Source organism: Pipistrellus hanaki (assembly GCF_964339955.1).
Source record: "Pipistrellus hanaki genome assembly, chromosome: 5".
Lineage (NCBI taxonomy): Eukaryota > Metazoa > Chordata > Mammalia > Chiroptera > Vespertilionidae > Pipistrellus > Pipistrellus hanaki.
Genome location: NC_140507.1, coordinates 1161505 through 1184601, shown reverse-complemented (window position 1 = coordinate 1184601; position 23097 = coordinate 1161505). Strand labels below are relative to the sequence as shown.

General features: G+C 49.8%; 1 protein-coding gene and 1 long non-coding RNA gene across 2 annotated transcripts in view; one reads left to right on the top strand and one right to left on the bottom strand.

The window, feature by feature from the left end:
- SDK1 (sidekick cell adhesion molecule 1) overlaps positions 1 to 22540 on the bottom strand; it is a gene marked incomplete at its 3' end in the record, with an annotated part of 423357 nt that extends 400817 nt beyond the window's left edge. Inside the window, 1 exon segment of the mRNA XM_084883883.1 lies at positions 22107 to 22540. Coding sequence (XP_084740009.1) covers positions 22107 to 22347 — 241 coding nt within the window. The 5' untranslated portion in view covers positions 22348 to 22540.
- Positions 2779 to 8548, top strand: LOC311622956. The gene is made up of 2 exons (XR_014795073.1): positions 2779 to 6281; positions 6319 to 8548. It is a non-coding gene; the product is annotated as an uncharacterized lncRNA (long non-coding RNA).
- Positions 22541 to 23097: the final 557 nt, after the last annotated feature.

The window sequence follows — 23097 nt, the reverse complement described above, 5'->3', positions numbered from 1 at the left end:
CCCACAACTGTCTGTGCGGCACCAGTGTTCCCAAATCTTTGCCAACACTTGTAATCTTTTACTTTTTAAAAAGAACTTTTAAATCACAGGCATCCTAATAGGTGTGAAGTGGCTTCTTGTTTTATTATTATTTGCATTTTCTAGATTGCTAATAAGGTATTACATCTCTTTTATGTGCTTATTGGTCATTTGCATATCTCTGGAGAAATATGTATTCAGGTCCTTTGCCCACTTTTAAATTAGTTGTCTTTTTATTTTTGAATGGTAATAGTTCTTTATATATTCTAGATATAAATGTCTTATCGGGTATATGATTTCCAAATATTTTCTCCCATTCTGTGGGTTTCTTTTCAATTTCTCGATGGTATTCTTTGAAGCATGTGTTTAATTTTGATGATGTCCAATTTAACAATTTTTTCTTTTGTTGCTTGTGCTTTTGCTGCCGTGTCTCAGCCTCACCTTTTTAATCAGTGAAATTGTTTGATGAAGACCTTTCCTTTGGATGTGGGTTCATCAGGTTGGATACAGGCAACACGTTTCTCACCTCAACCACTCAGTCTGTGTGGTGACCTCAGGGGCAGCTTATTCTGAAGCAGCGCCAATGATATAAATAACTATTTTTAAAGAGAGAGAGGGAGACAAACATCGATCAGCTTCCTCCTGCACGCCCCTTATGGGGGCTGAGTACAGCCCAGGCATGTGCCCTGACCAGGAATTGAACCAGCAACCTTTTGGTGCCCAGGATAACACCCAACCAACTGAGCTACATTGGCTAACATGACTTATTTTACTTGCAAGTATGGTTGAGGGTATTTTCATAAGAAAATTAATCCAGCTTTTACAATAAAATGTGACCTTGCAATGTACTTTTGCATATATATGGTAAAACATCTGTTATTACTTACTTTATACGTAATAAAAAAAACAATTGTTGCAATTTCAGAATGTAGCTTTCTCATTCCTTACTTTATTTTGATTGATGAAGTGTTAAGTTTCTCCTTTATGCTAAGAAGATGGTGATGAATTTGTTGCAGGTTAAAAATACTTTCTCCAAACTATGATTATCTTAAAAGTTAATACCTCTTGCTCTGGCCAGGTGGCTCAGTTGGTTGAAGCCTCCTCCCAAACACCAAAAGACTGTGGGTGCGATTTCTGGTCAGGGCATATACCGAGGTTGTGAGTTTGATCCCTGTCTGTCCATGTATGGGAGGCAACTGATTGATGTTTCTTTCTCCCCGTTTCTCTCTCTCTAAAATTAATAAAAAAACATACCCTTGGTCAAGTATTAATTTTAGAAACATCTCTAATATTTTTGAAGGACACTACATAATAACAATTTTTTTTTGAGATTTAAACGGATTTATTCTTGGTCCTCCACAGAAAGTTAAAAGTCTTCTGTATTGTAGTTTTAAATTTCCTCACCTTTCCCTGTATAATTAATGCTCTGGCATGGCTTACTGGATGACTACAGCTGTACAAATTAATCCCAGCAGGGCTCCATCCTTTCACATCAGTGCTGTGAATTGTTCTCATATTACTCTGGTTATTCTGGCATTATATCTGATGTAGATATAAATTCTTATTTTGTGGGTTTTGAAAAGGGACACAAGTTCAATGGAATTCAAGAACTTAAAAATCACCTTCCATCTCATTTCTAGGAAGTAATAACTCTTTCAGAGTGAACTCGGAGTAGTTATAAAGAAATGATAATGAAATCTGTGATTTGGAAAAACAAGTTCTATTGCCATTTATAATAAATACTAAAGGCTCAGTGCACAAAATTCATGCAGGTGGGGGAGGGGAGTGTCCCTCAGCCCAGCCTGCACCCTCTCCAGTCTGGGACCCCTCAAGGGATGTCCGACTGCCCTCCCACAATTCAGGACTGCTGGCTCCCAACTGCTTGCCTGCCTGCCTTCCTGCTTGCTCTTAACCACTTCTGCCTGCCAGCCTGATCACCCCCTAACCAATCCACTGCCAGCCTGATTGATGCCTAACTGCTCCCCTGCCAGCCTGTTTGCCTGCAACTTCCCTCCTCTGCAGCCTGGTCACCCCTAACTGCCCTCCCTTGCAGGCCTGGTGCCTCCCAACTGCCCTTCCCTATTTGCCTCATCGCCCACAACTGCCCTCCCTTGCAGGCCTGGTCCCTCCCACCTGCCCTCCTCTGCTGGCCATCTTGTGGTGGCAATCTTGTGCTCACAAGGGGGCAGGATCTTTGATACACGGGGGCAGCTATCTTGTGTGCTGGAGTGATGGTCAATCTGCATATTACTCTTTTATTAGATAGGACTCGTAGCCCTGAGCACGAATCCGTGTGCCAGTAGCTCTCTGCGAGGCCTGCCACTCAGCACCTGCTGCCTAGAGGCTCTCTGTGGCCCAGAGGCCCATGCGTAGCCAGGCGAGGACCTCTTGCCTTGTCGTCGCAGCAATGAAGCAAGCATTCCACCAGGCCGTTCACGCTGCCCACTCTCAGCAGCTGCCCCAGCCCACCCCGCCCCACCCTCCCCGCCCCGGGACTGGGGGACTCTGGTGGAGCTGAGAGGACTGGGCACTGCCATCTTGTGGCTATGGACGCCACCATCTTTGTGATGGAGTGATGGTTAATTTGCATATTGTCATATATATATATATATATATGTGTGTGTGTGTGTGTGTGTGTGTGTATATATATATATATATATATATATATATATATATAGTGTGCGTGTGTGTGTGTGTGTGTGTGTGTGTGTGTGTAGGATAAATGTCCTTCCATTTATTTTTCCTTTTTATTTCACTGAATTCATTGTTTTTTTTATACAGGTTTCAGGTGTATAATTCTTATACATTATCTGTACATTGTACTGTGTTTACCACCCCAAGTCACATCTCCTTCCATCACCCTTTATCCCCCTTTTACCTCCTCTACCTCCCGCATACCCCTGGCAATCACCATGGTGTTGTCGGGTCCGTGAGTCTTTTTCCCCCCGCTTGCTTAATCTATTCACCTTTCTCACCAGCCTCTAAACTCCGTATTTTAGAAATAATTATATTTCTAGGCCCTAGAAAGACTCTGCATTCATAATTAAAGTTAGCAGAAACTGGAACCGTTTCTAGGAATGTCATAATGTGCTGTAGGGGACAGTAATATTTTTAAAGGTTCTGACATTCAGCCAGTACGTTGTTCTGATTTCCAAATAACTACCCCCTCCCCGCCCCAGAAATAGATACAAGAAGTATTTTTGGTAAACCTGCCAAGTTTTATTTTTTACATGATTCTCATTATGTTATTGAGGAACCTAAGCGATATTAACACTTTAAGCTAGGGGTGTCGAACTCAATCAGAGAAGGGGCCAAAATCTAAAATCCAGCCTAAATCGCGGCCCGAATGGTTTACTGAACAGTCATAAACTGACAATGTCATAAACTGACAGCGGAGTGCAGTGATGACAGCGCGGTGCGGGCCACATTGCAAGGCCTGGCGGGCTGGATTTGGCCCGCGGGCCTTGTGTTTGACACATGTGCTTTAAGCGAAGCGGTTCTCCAGTGACCACTGTGACATTACCTGATGAGAAGGGAGGGCTGAGTTGAGCCTGGGGGAGGGGTCTATTGTCCAAAAGAGGCTCTTCCGTTTGCCCTGTCAGCATGTCACACCTCCTATAAGGCGCTGCTGCGGAAGGAAGACGCCGCTTCGGCAGGTGTCCGCGTGGCCTCAGAGGCTGCTCGGGACCTGGGGGCTGCGCTTCTGTGTGCGGGGACCTGCTTCCTGAGGAGGCCAAGATGCTCAGAGCCCACGGGGCAGCCACTGGCGACACTGTGCTCAGAAACTGCTGCGGAATGTCGGGGCTCTTGTTTCCAGGGCATCCCTGGCTTCTGAGAGTGCGTACAAGTGCCACATGAAAGGGCTGTTCGCTCTCAGAGATGCTCGCTGTCTTTCATCCTCTCACAGAGTCAAAGCCATGTCCACGGCAGCTGTGGGATGCTCAGGTCTGGGTTCCACCCCGTTAGCTGGCCTCCCGTACAGCTGTGTCTTTCACCGTCTCTGGCTTTCTTTCCTTCCACACTCAGCCTGGGTTCCAGACTCAACCCGACTCCTACATCCTGCACTGTCTTCAGGCTTTCATTTCTCCTGCCTGGCATCTCCCTGTCCACATGTCCTCATCCTGTCTGCTCTTGTGGCCACACTGCTCCGTACTTTGGGGTGAATTAGAGCGACTTCGAAGACCGCTGTTTGTATTGGCCAGGGTTCAGGGGTAGAGAACAGAATCTAGTTCCTTCTAAACAGGAAGGGATTTGTACAGGGAATTACATATCTTGCTGAATTGTGGAGGGGGCTTAATAGCAGGCTGTCCTGCTGGGAGTGACTCCCCAGTCTCCCCTGCAGAACGGACTCCCCAGGGAGCCGGCGTGCTGGCCCGATCCAGGGGCTGATGAAAGGAGATGCAGCTGCTCAGCTCCTGGCCCCAGAGCCACGCTGTCTTGGCCGCCATCCACAGGAGTGATGGACACGTCCACTTCCTCGCCCCACTTACTTCCGCTTCAGTCTTAACTAGGTTGGATCAATCATACGAATTCATGGTTGGTATGCTTCACGTTTGGCATGACCTGATTGGCAGAACCGCAGTCAGTCCAGACCCGACTGCAAGAGCCAGCCCCCCGGCTTCTGCGTCTGCCAGCGGAGCTGCTGCAGATCGGGGAGCCGTCCACGGCGTTCCCACAAGGTCTCCTTCCAAACGAGCTGGTGCATCTGAGCTGCCATGTCCTTTCCCGGCCTTGGGAGGGGATTCTGTTCCCTAAAGCGGCAGTTCCCACTCCACTAGACGGCGGCCCTTTTACTCCCAGCAGGTGACTGCAACCGAAGCTGAGAGAAGACGCTGCTCCTTCAGGCAGGTGTCCAGCTGCTCCCCGGCTTCTCTCTGCTCCATTCAGTCCCTGTGAGTGGCTGCACCACCGCCGTAGGGGAGAGAGGGAAGAGGAGGAGGGAGGTATGGACGCAGAGACCCTGGGAACGGGTCCACCAGGTGAGAAGGTCAAGTCTGAGGAAGCGAGGAAAACATTCTGAGGCTTCCAAACCAAGCCGGGAGTGTCTGACACACCCATCTCCTCTCTCCTTCCTAAGAACGTCCCTTCGCTGAGTCCAGGACTTCCCACTCCTCTCGCTAACTAACAAAACCTCTCCGGTGTCTTTGTTGAACCCTCTCCTCTCCTTGGCTCAGGCTCGGTCCTTCTTTTCTTTTCTTTTCTTTTCTTTTTTCTTTTCTTTCTTCTCTCTTTGTAAGCAATCTCCTCGTTGATTTATCCCTGGCCTCCTCCCTGACCTTCCTCAGAAGTATACACTTACATTTCAGTGACCTACATTGATCTTCTCTTAGATATACCAGATCTTCTCAACTCTAATGTCTACAACCAAACTCTAGATTCTTTTTTCTCCTCCACAGCTGCCTCTCACCATTGTTCCCTGTCTTGGTGAATGACATTATAATTTACCCAGTAACTCAACCCCAAAACCTTGGAGTTAAACTTGGTCTTTTCACTTTCTCATTTCTCACATTTAATCGTACCTAATAATAGACAAACATATAAACTGACCGTACCTCTGCTATGCCCACAGCCAATCAGAATGAGTATGCAAATTAGAAGGCCAAAGATGGTGGCTGCCCAGCTGCTCCAGGTGCAGAGTAGCCAGGTGGAGCAGGATGCCTGCTATGAAAGAGAGGGAGGGCAGGAGGGGGCAGGGCGGGAGGAGGGCGAAGGGATCTACAGGATCGGAGTGCCACAGTGAAGACAAGACGAAGATGGCAGACAGCAGACTCTGGCTGGAGACTGCAGCAAAGACGAAGATGAAGATGGCAGACTCCGGATGAAGCGAAGGCTTAGGTCCCCGGTGCTAGAGGAAAACGGGAGCTGGAAGCCAAGGGAAGGAAGGCCTATTGCACGAATCTCTTTGTGCAACGGGTCTCTAGTTCATTAATGAAGTCTGTGGGCTCTGCCTTCAAACCTAATCTGGAAACTGACCACTTGTAGTTGATCTACTGTTGCCATCCAGGCCATCGTCACTAACAAGCCTTAAAAAGGGTCGTCCTCACTTTACCCTTCTGCACCGCCTGCCAGAGCGATAAGTCCAATCATGCCTCCCGCTGCCACTCAGCCTGGAAAACCCAATGCACCTGGAATACAATGTACAGGCCTTCTGTGGCCTGCATGTCGTGTGGTCCAGGCTATGTTTTTGACCTTACCTCTTCTTCCTTCCCTCCGGCTCACTAAGCCTTTCCACACTGGCCTGCGAAGTCTTCCCCGTGCAATGTGTTCCCTGGCGGCTGGAGCTGTGCCTGGATCAGGGAGCACTGGGTAGATACACGGTGGTATAAGTAACTTTTTCTGTTCCCCACTCGAATGTAACCTTCATGAGGGTAGAACTTCGTTTTGCTTCCTGTTTCATGCCTTCTTGCCTGGCAATAGCAGATCCTCAAATATGTACTGACCGGAAGGTGGAGCAGTGAAATTATCCCCGTGGTCTTGTCTTATCAGGACTGAAGATAAAGTCTCTTTGTGGAAGGGCAATAGTGGTGAAATATGCAACTCATTATTACTGCGGGTAAGTATTAAGGAATGTGGAGCTTGCAAATTAATAAGGGAAAAGGGAGTGAATAACCTGACCAAACAGCAGGCGTCAGGGGAGCGGACACAGCATGGAACACAGAGCGAGAGGAAAGGTATAAATGGCATGGGCAGAGGCTTCCTGTCCTCCCAACATGGACTCCCAGTAAACCCAGTGCCGCCCGCCAGGGCTCAGAGCCCCTGGAGACGGCACACTAGCAGGAGACTGGCAGGCGGGATGAAGGCAGAGGACAGTCTAGGAACCAGGGCGAGTTCCTTGGACTTCCTCGCCGTCTCTCATGCATCCAGATAGCGCTAGAAGCTTCTCACCCGGAACAGGCACAGGGGAGCTCCGAGAAGAGCCTGGGCCCCAATCAGAGGTCAGGGACAGGGACAGGGACGGGGACGGGGATGGGGGGCTAAGGAAATCCTGCTTCCTCAGAGGGAGCTCTCCTGTGCCTCCCATCTCCTGCAGGGCTGAGCGAGGCCCCGGCTTCCTAACCTCTCCCTCATGCCCCTCAAAGTCAGGCAGCAGGCCCCGGCCCCCCGCCTGGCGGCTGGAGCTGTGCCTGGATCAGGGAGCTAATCAGCTATTCCCTCCCTAGCAGGAGCAGGTGGCACTTCAATTTTCCTACCAGGTGGTGTGACAGGGCCAACCAGCCTCAGTGAGACTTAACCAGGTGGTGCAAATAGGCACTAATTGCCGACAGGCTTGGTATTCCTCCGCCTCCCCCACCAGAGTCCTCCCAGAGGGGAACCTGCTTCCACAGCCAATGGCACCGCGAGGATGGAATGGGTGAGGGGAAGGGCTAGCTGGTGCTCCCCTTCCTCTCCCCCCTCCTGTGGTCTGCTGGGGCCCATTAGGGCGCAGTGACTTTGCAGCAATAAGTGGGATGGCTTAGCCCTGGGGTTTCCCCTCCCTGATGGCAGCCCGGCCCACAGGGAAGCTTCTCTCACACGAAGACAACAAAAATGGCGGCTGGAGCCACACCTCTGGGAGGAAGGTGTCAGTAACATGAACCTCTACCCCGCCTGTCTGAAACACGATCTGTGAGTGAGCCCCTCGCTTTGTCTGGGTGTTGGGCTGGGAGGATCTGGAGGGTAGCTGGGTGAGTATACCCACCCATCCTGGCAGTAAGCTTCACAGGGGGATTGCCTCCTAAAAGACAGTGAAGTGGGGTCCAGGATTTCTTCCATGTACAGGACACAATCAGTCATTCATAATACCAAGAGCCAGGAAAATCACTCAAGAATGAGAAGAATCACCAGCCAGTGCCAACACTGATGTTAATCTGATAAATATTTGAAAGCAGCCATGATAAAAATATTTTAAGCCTTTACAAATTATCTTACAATAAATAATAAGTAGAAACTCCAAGAAAAAAATAGAATTTATGAAAAAGAGAATAAAAAAGAAATAGTAGCACTGAAAAATAACTGAAATTTTTTTTTAAATGCTGAGTAAACTCAATAGCAGAGTGGAGATGACAAGGATAGAATCAGCGAACTTCAAGATAAACCAATAGAATGTACCCAATGTGAGTAGCGGAGAAACCAGACTGAAAAAAATTAAGGCCCACAGACTTGTGGGTCAGTAAGAGAAGAGTTCATGTGCATGTCAACACAGTCCAGGAAGGAAAGGAGAGACAGGGTGAGCAAAAAAAGTATCCAAAGAAATATCTGAAAACTCCCCAAATTCAGTAAAAAACATAAACTTACAGATTCAAGAAGCGGGATGAACCCCAAACAAAACGAATGCAAAGGGCCAAAACCAGTTTGGCTCAGTGGTAGAGCGTCGGTCTGCAGCCTGAAAGGTCCCGGGTTCGATTCCGGTCAGGGGCATGTACGTTGGTTGTGGGCACATCCCCAGTGGGGGGTGTGCAGGAGGCGGTTGGTCGATGTTTCTCTCTCATCGATGTTTCTGGCTCTCTATCTCTCTCTCTCTTCCTCTCTGTAAAAAATCAATAAAATATATATTTTTTTAAAAAGACAAAATGAATGCAGAGGAATCTATGAACTGCAAATTACAGACAAAAGGAAACCACTGAAAGCAGCCAGAGAAAAGCACAGTGCTGGTCAGGAAAGGCAGTGCCAATGCGGGCCTTCTCCTTTGGAACCATGGAGGAGAGAGGGACTGACCACCCTTTTCCAAGCACTGAAAGAAAAGAACTCTCAACTACAAATCCTATATGCCTCCCCAACCCCGCCCCAAAAATCTTCAGAACCGTCCTACTGTTCTCTATAACAGCTGTATCATTTTACATTCCTCACCGATACTTATTTTCTGAGGCTGGTTGTTATGTGTGTGTGTGTGTGTGTGTGTGTGTGTGTGTGTGTTTTGTTTTTGTTTGGGGGGTGTTTGTTTTTTGGGTGTTTTTTTTGGGGGGGGGGAGGTGAGGGGGGCAGGTAGTAGCTATCCTAATGGTTATGAAGTGGTATCTCACTGTAATGTTATTTCTTTTCCCTATTGATTGATGATATTGAGCCTCTTTCATTCGCTGATTAGATATACATATATATCTTCTTTGGAATGTCCATTCAAGTCCTTTCCTACATATCTCATGTTTTAGCAACTAGAACAAATATGAACAGATAACCCAAAAGAAACCTGGAAGAAGAAAATAATAAAGTTAGAGTGAAATTATGAAATAGACAAAGTAGAAAAGATATATAAACCTAAAACCCAGTTCTTGGGGAAGATTAGCAAACTAGATATGTCCCTCAAGACACTGATGAGGAGAAAAAGAGTAAAACTGGTTGTTACTTAGAAACAGAACAAAGATGCAGCCACAGAAACAGAGTTAAAGGGATTTTAAGAAAACACAATACCAAGCCTATGGTAACAAAATCACAAATGAAGAAGAATGCCCTGAAAAACGAAGAGGAATTACTTTCTGACTAATTATAAATCATCACAACCAACCTAACGGAAATGGAAAACTTGATTACATCTCATACTGCCAATTTAATAAAAATGGTTTTAAAGTATGTGTGGGAGAACAAATGCCTGAACACGGCCAAGAACAGAGTTAAGAAAGAGTCTGAAGGGGAACTGCCTTGCCAGCCATATAACCATGTACCTTGAATCAGGGTGGTAACGGTACTGAATGTACGACGGGTCAGCAGAACAGAAAGGGGCAGCTATCAAAACAAATAAACTGTGGTTTAAAAAAAACACACAACAACTCTTAAGCTATATTTGCAGCAAATAAAATGCTAAATTGCCATTTTAAAATTACTATGAAGTATCCACCTACATAGAAACAAGCCGCACCTTAGCACCTTACGCCTCCCTCATGCTTTTGACAGACAACAGCAAAAGTAGACACCTTTGTCTTTCCACTGTAACACTTTGTGATACTCCATTTAAGTAGTTTTAAAAGTCCAGGAGCTGCTGGTTAAAAACAACCAGCCAACCATGTCAAGCTGCTGCAAACCGCAAACGCCTACCTCTGGCCTGCCATTCATTTCACCCTCTGCACTGTGATCTTCCCCCTGTTCCTCCACAGGACACTCTACCGAGAATGTTAAAATGTATCCCTGTGCACTTAATGCAGCTCAAATCCTGTCTCCACAGCTAAGGACTGGAATGGGAGGGAGGGAAGGAGGGCCGGTCAAATGACTGCCTCCGAGAGAGAGAGAGAGAGAGAGAGAGAGAGAGAGAGAGAGAGAGAGAGAGAGATATTGATTTCAAATGGCTGCCTCCTACCTGGGCCCTGACCAGGGTTCGAATCTACAACCTGGGGGTGCGCCCTTCCACCTTTTGGTGCCCAGGATGATGCTCCAACCAACAGAGCCTCACTGGAGTAGCCTCTAACCATTCACAGGAGCAACCTCTGCCCGGGCCCAGAGCATCTCCTGGAGGACCACTGCTCCTATCACACCTGCTGACTCGCCTGCAGTGATGCATTTCCTGTGTGGCTAGCAACTTTTCCTTTTTAGTGTATTTTCATTGTTTTCAGAGAGCAAGATGAGAGAGAATCATTGATCCGCTGCCTCCTGTGCACCCCCTTCTGGGGATCAAGCCCGCAACCCAGGCATGTGCCCTGACTGGGAATCGAACCATGACCTCCTGGTTCATAGGTCAACGCTCAACCATGGAGCCACACCAGCCAGGCAGCTAGCAAAGTTTATCTTTAGCATGAGGTGTTTGTACTACGAGAGTCCTGGGTTTCTCACTGGCTCTGCAGGGCTCCTCTGGTTTCCATGAGGATTAGCTGTGTAGTATGGAATGTGAAATTTTAACCCAGCCCCAATGTGAGATCCAGCCTTGAGGTTAGATGTTTATGTTTCTCTCTCTCTCTGTCTCTCTGTCTCTCTGTCTCTCTGTCTCTCTGTCTCTCTGTCTCTCTCTCTCTCTCTCTCTCTCTCTCTGTCTCTCTATCTCTATCTCCTCTTGATTGGGCACAGCTCCAGAATGACGGAAGTCTCTCTGCACTTCCTCAGACTATGGGCAAGGTTTTTCTCGCCTCTGTTCACTGATGGGCCAGCCTTCCAAGCGTTAGGCCGGTGGCCCTCACCTCCATCCTCTCCCACTGTGCGGACTGCAGGCTGTGACTGCTGTCCTTCGGGAGACCCTGGGGACCACGCCCTGGGGACCTCCATCCAGAACTGAACCCTCCACTCACCCGGACCCCCCCCTCACCTGGCTGGAGTGGGGTTTCCCGGCCTCGCAGGCTCAGGAAGCTTTGGTTAGTCCTTGTTGTGTTCTGCCCACAGCTGCCGGGTGTCTGCAGCAGGCGGGTGCAGACACTCTAACCGATCTGGCGGCAGTGCTGCTGGAAGCCTCCGGTCATCACAAAGTATGAAACTGAAATGATCCCTTCAGAGAATTGTGATGATTGCTTACCATTTTGCCAGATGACAACAGCCCACATTTTTTTTTCAGCCTCGAGAATAGTTTTCAAATTGAAAAAAATAAATATTCCTAAGGCATTTTGAGATCATTTTGTCACTACCCACTTCAAATTCTCATTCTCTTTTCTTGCTCCGGGATTTCAGCAGAATGAGAACACCTGTAGGCTCCATTTTCTCCCCACCCATTCATTCTGTAATCAACTTCAGCCTCCTTCACTCTCCTACAACGCCAGTGAAATCACACTCAACAAGATCAACGTCCCCACCTCATCATCAAGTCCAATGGCCTTTTCTTGTTCCTAATCTTATTCCCCTCTGCAGCAATACCGACCGTGACAATTTTCCCACTCCAGTACCACCCCGGGTCAGATATTTATTATTCCTGTATCATCGCCACTATTCTCCAATTCACGTCCATCATTCCCATCTCCGCCAACTTACCAGTAAATCACAGCCAGGTTAGCCCTGCTAGCTCCCCTCCAGTCCGTGCTTCCCCCGCCCGCTCTGGGCCTGCAGTGGTCCATCAATGACCGAGGACTGTGGGAAAAGGAGAACAAGGCACGCCCTGCCCACACACGTGACAATCACGGCACTTACAGGACGCATGCTATGTACTTGGTCAGGTGCTAACACTAAACCTCTGATCATAGCAAGTGTTCCTCACCATAGCTGTCTGAAGTGGGTGCAATGATTATACCTACTGCAGGGATGAGAAATAATACGTTAAAAAGGTTAAACAGCCAAAACCGGTTTGGCGCAGTGGTAGAGCGTTGGTCTGCGGACTGAAGGGCCCCAGGTTCGATTCCGGTCAAGGGCATGTACCTGAGTTGCGGGCACATCCCCAGTAGGGGGTATGCAAGAGGCAGCTGGTCGATGTTTCTCTCTCATCGACATTTCTAGCTCTCTATATCTCTCCCCTCCTCTCTGTAAAAAATCAATAAAATATATTTAAAAAAAAAAAAAAAAAAAAAGGTTTAACAGCCTACCGAGGAGGGAAGTACAGCTAGCAAGGGGCTGAGCCCGTTTTATTCTATGCCCGGCCCATCCTCTTAAGCAATATACCAAACCCCTAGACCTTGCCTTAATGCAAAACTCATATCCAAGCACCTACTTAACAATCCACATGGAAGCTTTGATGGTCCCTCACATGAACACATTCAAAACCAAAACATGATCATACCGCCCAAACTGAGGTGGTCCAACTTCACTGAGTGCCCAATCAGCTAACCATGCAAGCCAAAAACCTGGACATGCCCTCCATATCCCATACGAAATCCCGCGCATCTCAGTGAGAAAAGGAGAACGAGGCACGCCCTGCCCACACACGTGACAGTAACTCTCTCCAGCTCTCTCCATCTCCAGCACTGCCACCCAGTCCAGGCGGCTGCTTCCTCTCACCTCCTCACTGGTCTGTTGACATTCATGCTGGTTTCTCCCGGCCCATTTTCAATGTTGCAATCAATATGCTTTATTTTTCCCTCATGGTCTTGCTTTTAATATATAAATCTGAAGATTTCACAAGTTTTTTAAATCAGGACCAAAGCTTTCCATCCATCTTTACTTCGGGGTCTGAAGCAACAGTCACACAAAGACTGGTAATAGCTGGGTCTCAGGCACGAGAGAGCCAATTTTCAGGAAGAGTCGAGAATGGTACCAACACAGGAACAGAGATGATGACAAAGAGGACAGTGCCTGAGCGATTTCAAACACTTGGCTCTAGTTATTCCTGAGGCAGGGCTGAATCCTAAACTTGCCAAGTTTCAAGGTATTCTTCTTGTTCCACTGTGATACCCTTTTTTCTTAAGTAGTTCAGATTGAGTTTCTAGCTTGCAACCAAGAGCCTTAGCTACGGAAAAAGAAAGCCTTGGAAGAGCCTAGAAGACATGCTTAGGAAAGAGGGGCATGCCTACCGGCAAAAATAAAGCAAACTCTACAAAAGATAGAAACACCTTTGCCAGGAAATACATAAATATGTGCAATGTTCGTAAACGCATCCATCTCCTCCTTCAGGAGGTAGTGAGTGCATAAAATGCCGCAAGATAAGAGCCATGTTTTCTTTTATGTTCTGCAAATCATCACAGCTTACGGCAGAGCTAAATGCCGAATAAAAATTTAGAAGCAAAATCATGGCTATATAACAACATAAGGCATAAGCTATATTGTTGGAAACCCACTCTCCGAGAACAATTCATACATGCGCTCATGCAAATAAAATGTCATTTTCTAGTAACACTTTACCACTATTCTATGTCCTTGTTTTGATTAGCATTGTCAGGTATTATAAACTCACCTTGCTCGTAACCAACAATTTCATACATTGCATAAGTGTACTGAAAAGCAGTGTTTCAAGGAAGGGGAAAAAATCAGCTGTGAAAACTACAGATTACATTCTATAGAAACACTTTTTCTATTGCCATCTGGTGGTTCCTGATTAAATCGATGCTGACACCCATTATATAGAAGGGCTTGATCCGCAAATCCAAAACCTCTTTTAGGGCGGGGGAGTGGGGAGTTTCACATCTAATACCTAGGGAGAAGGCGAGGTAGAACTAACTTCACTTTGAAAATAGGCCTTTCAGGAGCAGCAGCACAAACACACACAGATCACCCTGAAGAGAAGACCCCGCAGACACTGCAGCCTCTGGAGGCCATGGTCCTTACCCACGCAGGGCAGGTTACCCTATGCAATGTGATCTCTGAAACCCCTCCTCACCCCAACGCTAATGTTTTCCTAAGCAGCCTGTATAGGTTGCTAAGATTCCCACCACCGATCTTTCTTAATAAAGGAAACTACCGGCACTCCTGGAATAGCCACAGTCCTCTTCGAGCCGGGACAGTATTCTTAGGTTCCCTCCCTATATTTTTTTTCTAGGAAAGATCATTCATCTTTATAAATTCAAGCTCACATACTTGAGAGCTTCCTAACCTCTCATGATAAGGAAGCGTGTCTAGAATACACACAGAGCAGAGTTCTGAAAGGGGAAAAGGCCACACAACTTCGCACCGAAGGCTAATGTTGTTCATGTAATAATACGGGCCTGGGAGGCGAGCCCATTCTCCAGAGCCCACACCTCAAAGGCTGGCCTTGTCAGTTTAAAGCACACACAGAAAACAAACAAAAACAACACACACACACACACACACACACACACAAACCGTGAAGAAACTATTGTCCTAGACCTAGCCCACATTCAACAAGCTAATCTCCAAAGATCACTAAGCTAGTAGACTTAGTGAACAGATAAATCTATAGTCAAGATATTGGATTATTTAAGTGACAGCAGTTAATCTTCACTAGATGTTATCTGTATGTCAACAGTCCCAGCTAAGCCTGTTAAAGTGAAAAAGAGCCCTGACTGGTTTGGCTCAGTGGATAGAGCGTCGGCCTGTGGACTGAAGGGTCCCGGGTTAGATTCCGGTTAAGGACATGTATCTTGGTTGTGGGCACATCCCCAATAGGGGGTGTGCAGGAGGCAGCTGATCGATGTTTCTCTCTCATCGATGTTTCTAATTCTTTATCCCTCTCCCTTCCTCTCTGAAAAAAAAAAAAAAAAAAAATCAATAAAATATATATTTTTAAAAAACTAAAGTATAAAAGAATTCTTTTGTTCATTTTGAGGGCTTTTTGATATACTAAAGTCCCTAATGAAGACAACCAACCTAATGTTAGATTGAACAAAAATGTCAACGGAAGCCATCTCTAACCTCTTGCATTGCTGATGGTCCCTGTCCAGTATATGTAAGCATTTATGTAAGCATTCTCACATCCATCACCACTTCATATCTCCTCCATTTCTCACGGCATTAATTACCTCCAGGAGATTTTAATCAGTCTTGCCCTTTCTTCTTCCAACCATTTAAACAAGTAAGCATCTCACATTTTAAAGAAATTTATTTATCCAAACTTCAGACTTACACTGACAAGTTATGGCACTAGTTCATTTTATGGCACCTAAAATTGTGAACATAAACCATGATCAGGGTAGAGCAGATACATCACGTTAGATGGCAGCACCTAAAGAGAAATATTATATTGCATCTTAGTTGTCTTCAACATTGGAACTACTCTGGAAATGTAAAATGAAGAGAATTAGATTCCAAGAGCTAGGACACAGAGTTACAGAATCCCCAAAAAGGAGACACACAGAGTCTGGGAGAAGGGCAGAGAAGATTTGACAACATATAGAATTCAGGGAATCGGGAAAGAACAATAGTGAAAACCTAGTCTCACCCCCAACTTTCACAGCTGAGAAATTATTCTCAGAGAGGCTAACAGACTTGCTCATATTGCAAGTTAGTTACAGAATGAAATAAAAACCAGGTCTACTGATACTTAGCCCAATGTCTTTCCCACTCACCACATTGTGTTTCAAGGAAAGCTTTAAGAAAACATTCCTATCCCACAATACCCACTGGAGACCACAGGAGCTGGAGTGGAGAGGAGCTAAGGCAATGAGTCCGCCTCTAGCTGTAGAGTGGCCTGTCAGGAGGTCAGACCACCGAAATCCTAGACTAGCAAGTGTATAAATGACTAGGGCAGTGGTCAGCAAACTCATTAGTCCACAGAGCCAAATGTCAACAGGACAACGATTGAAATTTCTTTGGAGAGCCACATTTTTTAAACTTAAACTTCTAACGCCACTTCTTCAACATAGACTCGCCCAGGCCGTGGTACTTTGTGGAAGAGCCACACTCAAGGGGCCAAAGAGCCACATGTGGCTCACGAGCCGAAGTTTGCTGACCACAGGACTAGGGCTTCCTAGACCAGGGCTCTCGTAATAGCACTTTTAGGTTTTGTATTTAGATAGAGTAAGAATAGTATTAATATAATGAAACGATAAGACTAATAACAAGATAGCTCTCCAGAGAGGTCGCAGGGAGAGGATCAACAACTGGCAGTATGTCAATAGAGTCCACCAAACGATGACAGACTTTTGCATTTCAAGGATTCATTGGAAAACTTCAGGATCATTTCTCTGTGCCACTACAAAACGATGATAAGAGGTGCCATATTCACTGTCCTAGCCGTCAAAATATACTCTCCCGTGGGATCAAAGATACAAATGTTTATCGTCTTTTTTATTGAAAGATAATTACAAATTTAGGGGAGAATTTGTTTCATAAATGCCTTGTAGAAATGTTCAAGTCAAATTGATTCGAATTAGACTATACAAATTAAAATACTCAGTTGCATTAGGCAGAAATGTATCATCTCTTAATAGGAGTATTTAACCAGATAATAAGACTCCTATCAACACCCTTCCTTTTTAAAAGATGAATCCACTTTAACTCCCCATTCTACTGCACCTTTCATTCCCCATCCTCAGTTTTACTCAATTTTCATGGATTTGGATTTTAAGGGGTCTACTCTTAAAACTACTTTTTTTATATATATTATTGATTTTTTTTTTTTTTTACAGAGAGGAAGGGAGAGAGATAGTTAGAAACATCGATGAGAGAGAAACATGGATCAGCTTCCTCTTGCACACCCCCTACCGGGAATGTGCCCGCAACCAAGGTACATGCCCTTGACTAGAATCGAACCTGGGACCTTTCAGTCTGCAGGCTGACTATCCACTGAGCCAAACCGGTTTCGGCTTAAAACTATTAAATGTAAACTGTGAGCTTGTCAAGACCCAGGTGTTGTGTTCTCCCTGTCAGGGTCTGTCCCATTCTCTGGGTTTAGTCAGCTGATGCTGCTGGTCTCTGATCGCTGGGACAGGAGACAAAGGCCCAGACCCGTGTCCCACACCGTAAGCAACACAAAGGCTCTTCGCACGGCAATAAAGGCCACTAGCAGGTGGAAGTTAACTACAAGTTCTTCCCGGGTTCCACTAATTGCCTGCTTGTCAGCGTGACTCTGTTGTATTCCAGCGTGTGAGGGCACAGGGACGCTCCCGGCTAAGTGTACCCACAGCATGCCGCTAAACGTAGCTGTGGTTAGACAAAACCCATGCTGAAGCAAAACAACAAATAAGTCTGTGCCTGACAAAGCCCGACTCTTTTTTATTTCCACTTAAAGGACTTAAATGCACACACTTGAGTGCAGATAAAAGAATTTCCCGAGTGCTCCTCAAAGAAATGGTTGCACACTCCTCGTGGTCAATTGTGTGGTGTTCAAACCTGCCGCCAAACTGCCACGTTCTCAGTTGGAATTTGACAGGTATGTTATGGGGGGAAAGAAAAACATCAAAATGGCAATAGCCGTTTTATTATGGGAGAAGGGAGGGTATATATGGGCGTTATGCATATTCCTCTGCTCTATTTTCAAAATTATCTGATGTTTTCTTTTTTTACAACAGTACATAAGTACTCTGATTATTTGAGGTCAAGTTACTGGAGGTCAAGTAACTGGATAAAGTCTCTAGAACACACCCCCTGCACCTGCCCCTCACACCTCCTCCTGTGGAAGGGCAGACACCAGTGGGAATGCCCGGCCAGCGGCCGGAACACGGACTGTGGGTCAGGCAGGCTGCTTTCGGTGGCGGCTTCGGCACTACCAGTCCAGGACTGAGGCAATCAGCAAACCCCTCAGGGCCTCCCTGTCCCGCAGGTGAATGATACCAAGTGCTCCTCCCCTCCCAGCCGCCGGGCAGAGCAGCAGCCTGCCTGCGGGGCCAGTGCTTGGCTCACAGGAAGGCTCCACAAAGGTCAGCTGCAGGTGGCTGCACGCAGCACGGCCTGGAGGGTGATAATTGCTCCTGATTAGATTTACAAGAGGCTACCAGCCGGGCCAGGTGCCATCTGTCACCCAGGCAGAGGGCTCACAGATCGCACCCAGCAAGTATCTGAGCACCTCCCCGTGCAGCCCAGGCTCTGCAGACTCGTAAGGCAGGCTGTCTGGGACTCCGGCTGCAGTTAAAACTCACATGGCACAGTCGTGCCGGGAAGGGGTCTTGGGGGTCGCGGGAGGGAAAACAGCGCTCCTGAGGTGACGGGAAGCCAGGAGGCCCCCCAAGAAGCTGGATTTGTCGTGAACCCAACCAACACTGCATGGTGCTTCCTCCAGCAAGCCAGGGGCAGGGCCCTAATGGGTGCACCTCACCGAGGCTGGAAAAATGGTCCAGGCAGGGGTTGAGGCCACAGGAAGTCAGGCTAAGAATGGCAGCGAACAGGGTAAGATATGGGATTGGCCAACACAAGGACCAAACTCAAACGGTAACAAAGATAGAAGAACCACCTGCGGAGCGACTTTAAATTCACAAACTCACACTCCAGAGACCCTCAGGGCGGAGGTGGAGCCCAGGTAACTGTGTTTTTAAATTTCACGGGTGATTCTGACACACACACACCACCGCCCCCTCCCCAGACCAACAGGAGCTTGACAATGCCAGCTGGAACAAACAGAATGAGTGATTAAAAACTGATTAAGTCTGAGAGAAATCTCAAAGCTTGAGATCATGAGCATGAAACAGGTGTGTGTAAGTGAAAACAGGTTCCAAGTACCCAGAAGTCACCGGGATTTGGGGGGGTGGGGAGGAGTGTTTACCATAAAACCTCAAGGCCCGTGACAAGGTGAAAGCCAAACCGAGTCATGTGATCTCATTTCAAAGTGTTGAGCACTGGTTCTCAAACTTGGCTGAACACTGGGACCACCTGGGGGGTTCTCAATCCCCTGACACCAGGTCGAGCTTCCAGCCAATTAAAAGGAAGTCAGAGAATGAGAGGCCGGTCCAGGGTTGTTTAAAGCTCCCGGTGATTCCAGTGAGCAGCCAAGTTCAAGAGGCACAGGGCTGGAGCGGCTCCAGGAAATCAGCCAGTGACTGGAATGAGGAAAAACACAAGACATCCAAGTTCCTGGTTCTCAAACTCTGGTGTGCACCATTCACCTGGAGGGCACGTGTGGCTCCGTGACAGACAAAGGAGCTGGCCCTCGGCGGGTCTAAACCCCACGTGATGGTGACAGACACGGAAGTTCCAGAACCATCTCTGCACAGTGATCGGGAGTAACTCCAAAGGAGAAACTGTGAACAGCCCCAAAGCAGGGATCTGAGACACACAGCCTCCCTCTCCCCGCCGGAAGCACACCCTCCAGGAGAGGCCGTGGTCAGCATCACCAGCATCAACAAGCCGCCAAAGGCCCAGCAGGAAACGTCACACAGAGTCCCTGTGCGCTGCCATCCTTCTGCACACCCAGCACTGGCCCTGGATGGGTTGGCTCAGTGGATAGAACATCAGCCTTTGAACTCAAGGGTCCCGGGTTCGATTCCGGTCAAGGGCATGTATTGATTGCGGGCACATCCCCAGTAGGAAGTGTGCAGAAGGCAGCTGATCAATGTTTCTCTCTCCCTCTCCCTTCCTCTCTGTAAAAAAAACAATAAAATATATTTAAAATACTAAATGAAGAAATAAAAAACAAAACACCCAGGTCTGGCTGCTGGACCACATAAAAAACGCTTGCCTTGCCATCCGCCTTTGAGAATTAAAGTCTTGGATCTTTAGGAATCTAGAAAAGTCTCTCTCACTAACACACACACACACACACACCCAGCAATAAGCAGAGTACCAGTCTATACCTCAGAAATCCTCATTACACGTAAAGCCTCAGGACTACTAAAGCTACACGCAGAAGGTCCGAGCCACGTGTTATACAACAGGCCTAGGACTCGCTCTGCCCCCGGCTCAGGCTCTGTAACTGCCTGTCTCTGTGACTGGTCCCCCCCACACTTCTCTGCCGAGACCCCAGGCCGAGCCTAACCACACGGAACACCGTCAGAAGCAAACACGCACGGAGGAATGAAGACTTGCTTCACTAGCTCCAACACGGCGGCAAGGATTCTACTCAGAACGTTCCATTTTACCTGATCACATTCAAGACAATGCATTCCTGCCCGTATGACCAACTCCTCATCCCATTAGGAATCTCTGCAGCAGCACCAGAATTTTCATTTTCAAGATACATGAGCTTTTGTCAAATGGTGACATCTCTCCTGTAATATGAATTTTCAATATGATATAAAAAAATGATGGATATATTACACATTTCACAGAGCACAGAGAACAGAAACCTGTCAATGAATTTAGAATTTGTGACAACCTATTCGAAATGTTACACGGAAAGATCTGTACACTTTATAAACCATATAAATGTAAAACAGGGACCGGTGTTTTTACTGGCAGCAAGGGATAAAATATTCCTCCCGAAAAGAGGCTGAGCACTGCCTTAGTGGCTTGTTTTTTTAATTAGCATACGTTCATTAACGTTAGTTGTGAAAACGTGACATTTTATAGAGCCTTCAAAGTGCACATGGTAAGAAGTTGAAATCCCTGTACTAGACTTCCAAACAAAACCAGATTTTTTTCCCTTTGAACGTGTGCATACATTTTCAAATGTGCAAATGTACAGAGATTACTGCAAAGTGCAAGTCACTGCTCTTTTTGTTTCTTAAGGAAAACTTGATAAACACCATTTCTATCCTAAAGGTCATGCCGAGTGACTCAGACTTCTTCATTTGAACCTGGCTGCTCCGGCAATCTACCGATCCCATTTTACAAAATGACTTAATAAATGCTTCCCTACAAAAGTCAGTCATTAAGCAAAAAGAAGCACAAATAAGTGAAATGAAAATTTCCCAAGTAATGGAGGAGTTAAATTAACCAGAAATAGGGCAATTTGTTTTCGTGCAGCTACACATGAGAGCGGACATCTGTGAGCCCTGGGGAGGGTGCGAGGCCGTTAGAGCAGCCAGGTCAGCGGTGACGGGGAGCAGGGGTCAGGCTGGGGGGGGGGGGGGCGCTCTGAGTGCAGACCCGCCAGGTGTGGTCACATTTAAATCCCGGCATGAGGCCGCACAGAGGTCCCCCCTCCCCCTCACACACACGGATTGAGTCAGTGCCGCCTCCACCACCTCAGTGCCCGCCCGAGGCTGCCCCGCAGCACAGGTGCCCAATCCCAGAGGACCCGCCAAGGGGCCCCAATCCTAGGGTGCTCGCCAAGGGTGCCCGATCCCAGAGGACCCGCCAAGGGGCCCCAATCCCAGAGGACCCGCCAAGGGTGCCCAATCCTAGGGTGCTCGCCAAGGGTGCCCGATCCCAGAGGACCCGCCAAGGGTGCCCGATCCCAGAGGACCCGCCAAGGGTGCCCAATCCTAGGGTGCTCGCCAAGGGTGCCCGATCCCAGAGGACCCGCCGAGGGGGCGCCCATCTCCGAGGGCCTGGCCCGGGGACGCGGCGCTCCTCTCCGGCCGCACACCTGGCGGAGGATGCCCACCCGCACGGGTGCGCCCGGCGGGCAAAGGGACGGCTTCCGGGCACAGCCGGTCCGGACCACCTCCCACTCCGAAGGGCGCTCGCACCCGGCGGGCTCACCTGCCCCGCGACCCGCGGCTGAGGGAGCGGCGGCGGGGCGGGCGGGGCCGCGGGAGCCCAAGTTTGCCGCCGGGGGCGCCCCGCTGGGTGCGCGGAGCCTGCGGCGGTGGGTGCCGGCCTCGGGGCTGGGAGCGGCGGCCCCGACCCTCCCCGCAGCGCCCGAGCCCCGCGGCCCCGACCAGACCAGCGGCCCCGCGGCCCGGCCCCGCCTGCGGGGAGCCAGGGCGGGCGCCCCGACCCCGCGCGTCCCGGGCGCGGACCCCGACGGCCCGGCCCCGCGCCACGACCCCGCCGCCCCCGCCCCGCCCCGGCCCTGGCCCCGCGCCGCCCCCGCCCTGACCCCGCGCCGCCCCGGCCCCGCCGCCTACCTTGCGCCAGCGCCCGGAGCCAGTGCAGCTGCAGCGCCAGGAGCGCCCACCATCCGCGCCGCCGGCCCGCGCTCAACTTTGTGGCCGGCCGCCCGCCGCGCTCCCCCGCGTCCGCTCCGGGGCCGCCGGCCGCCGCCCGGGCTCCGCGGGGCCGCCGCCGCCGCCCGCCGCCGGGCGGGGACCCCCGCGGCCGCCCCGGGCCCGCCGCGCCGCCCGCCGCCCGCCGCGCGCCCCGGGCCATGCTGACGGCCGGGCGGCCGGCCCGGACGGAGGAGGCGGCTGCGCCCGGGCTGCGCTGAGGCGGGGAGGGCGCGGAAGTTGTCCGCCCGGAGGTCCTGTCAGCCGCCCCGGGCCGGAGCGCCGGCCGCCGCGTCTGCGAAGGGTCCGCGGGCCGAGCCGCCGCCCCCGCCGGGCTGAGGAGAGAGCGCCGCCCGCGCCGCCGGCCGCCGCTCCTCACTCACCCGGCCCGCCCCGCCCCGCCCCGCCCGCGCCCGCCCCGCCCCCGCGCCCGCCGCCGCCACCGATTGGCCGGGGGGCGGGGGCTCGCGCGCCCGGCCCCGCCCCCTCGCGCTGTCCGGGTTTCAAACGCGCCCGCCCGCCCGCCCGGAATTCGGCGCCGGCCGGCGGCGCCCCCTGGGGACGCGGGCGGGCACTGCAGGCGGCGGGTCCCGCGCGTCCTCTGGCGCCCGGGCGGGGGGCGCGGGGCGCGGGCCGTGTCCGCCTCGCCCGGCCCGTGCGGTGCGGCGCGGCGCCCCGGGGCCCGGCGGCGGAGGCGGGCTCGGCGGGGCCACGGGCTGGGGCGGCGGACGCTCCCTCCCCTCCCTGTGTTCGCATCCGCGCTCCCCGCCGCCCTGGGGCCGCCCTCCCCGCCGCGGGCCGTGTGCGGAGGTCACCCGCCAAGTGGGGTGTTTGCCAGCGAGAAACAGGGTGTCCGTGCCCGGCCGCCGCCGGGGGGCGTGGACCGGGGCTCAGGGGCGGCCAAGGTCATGGG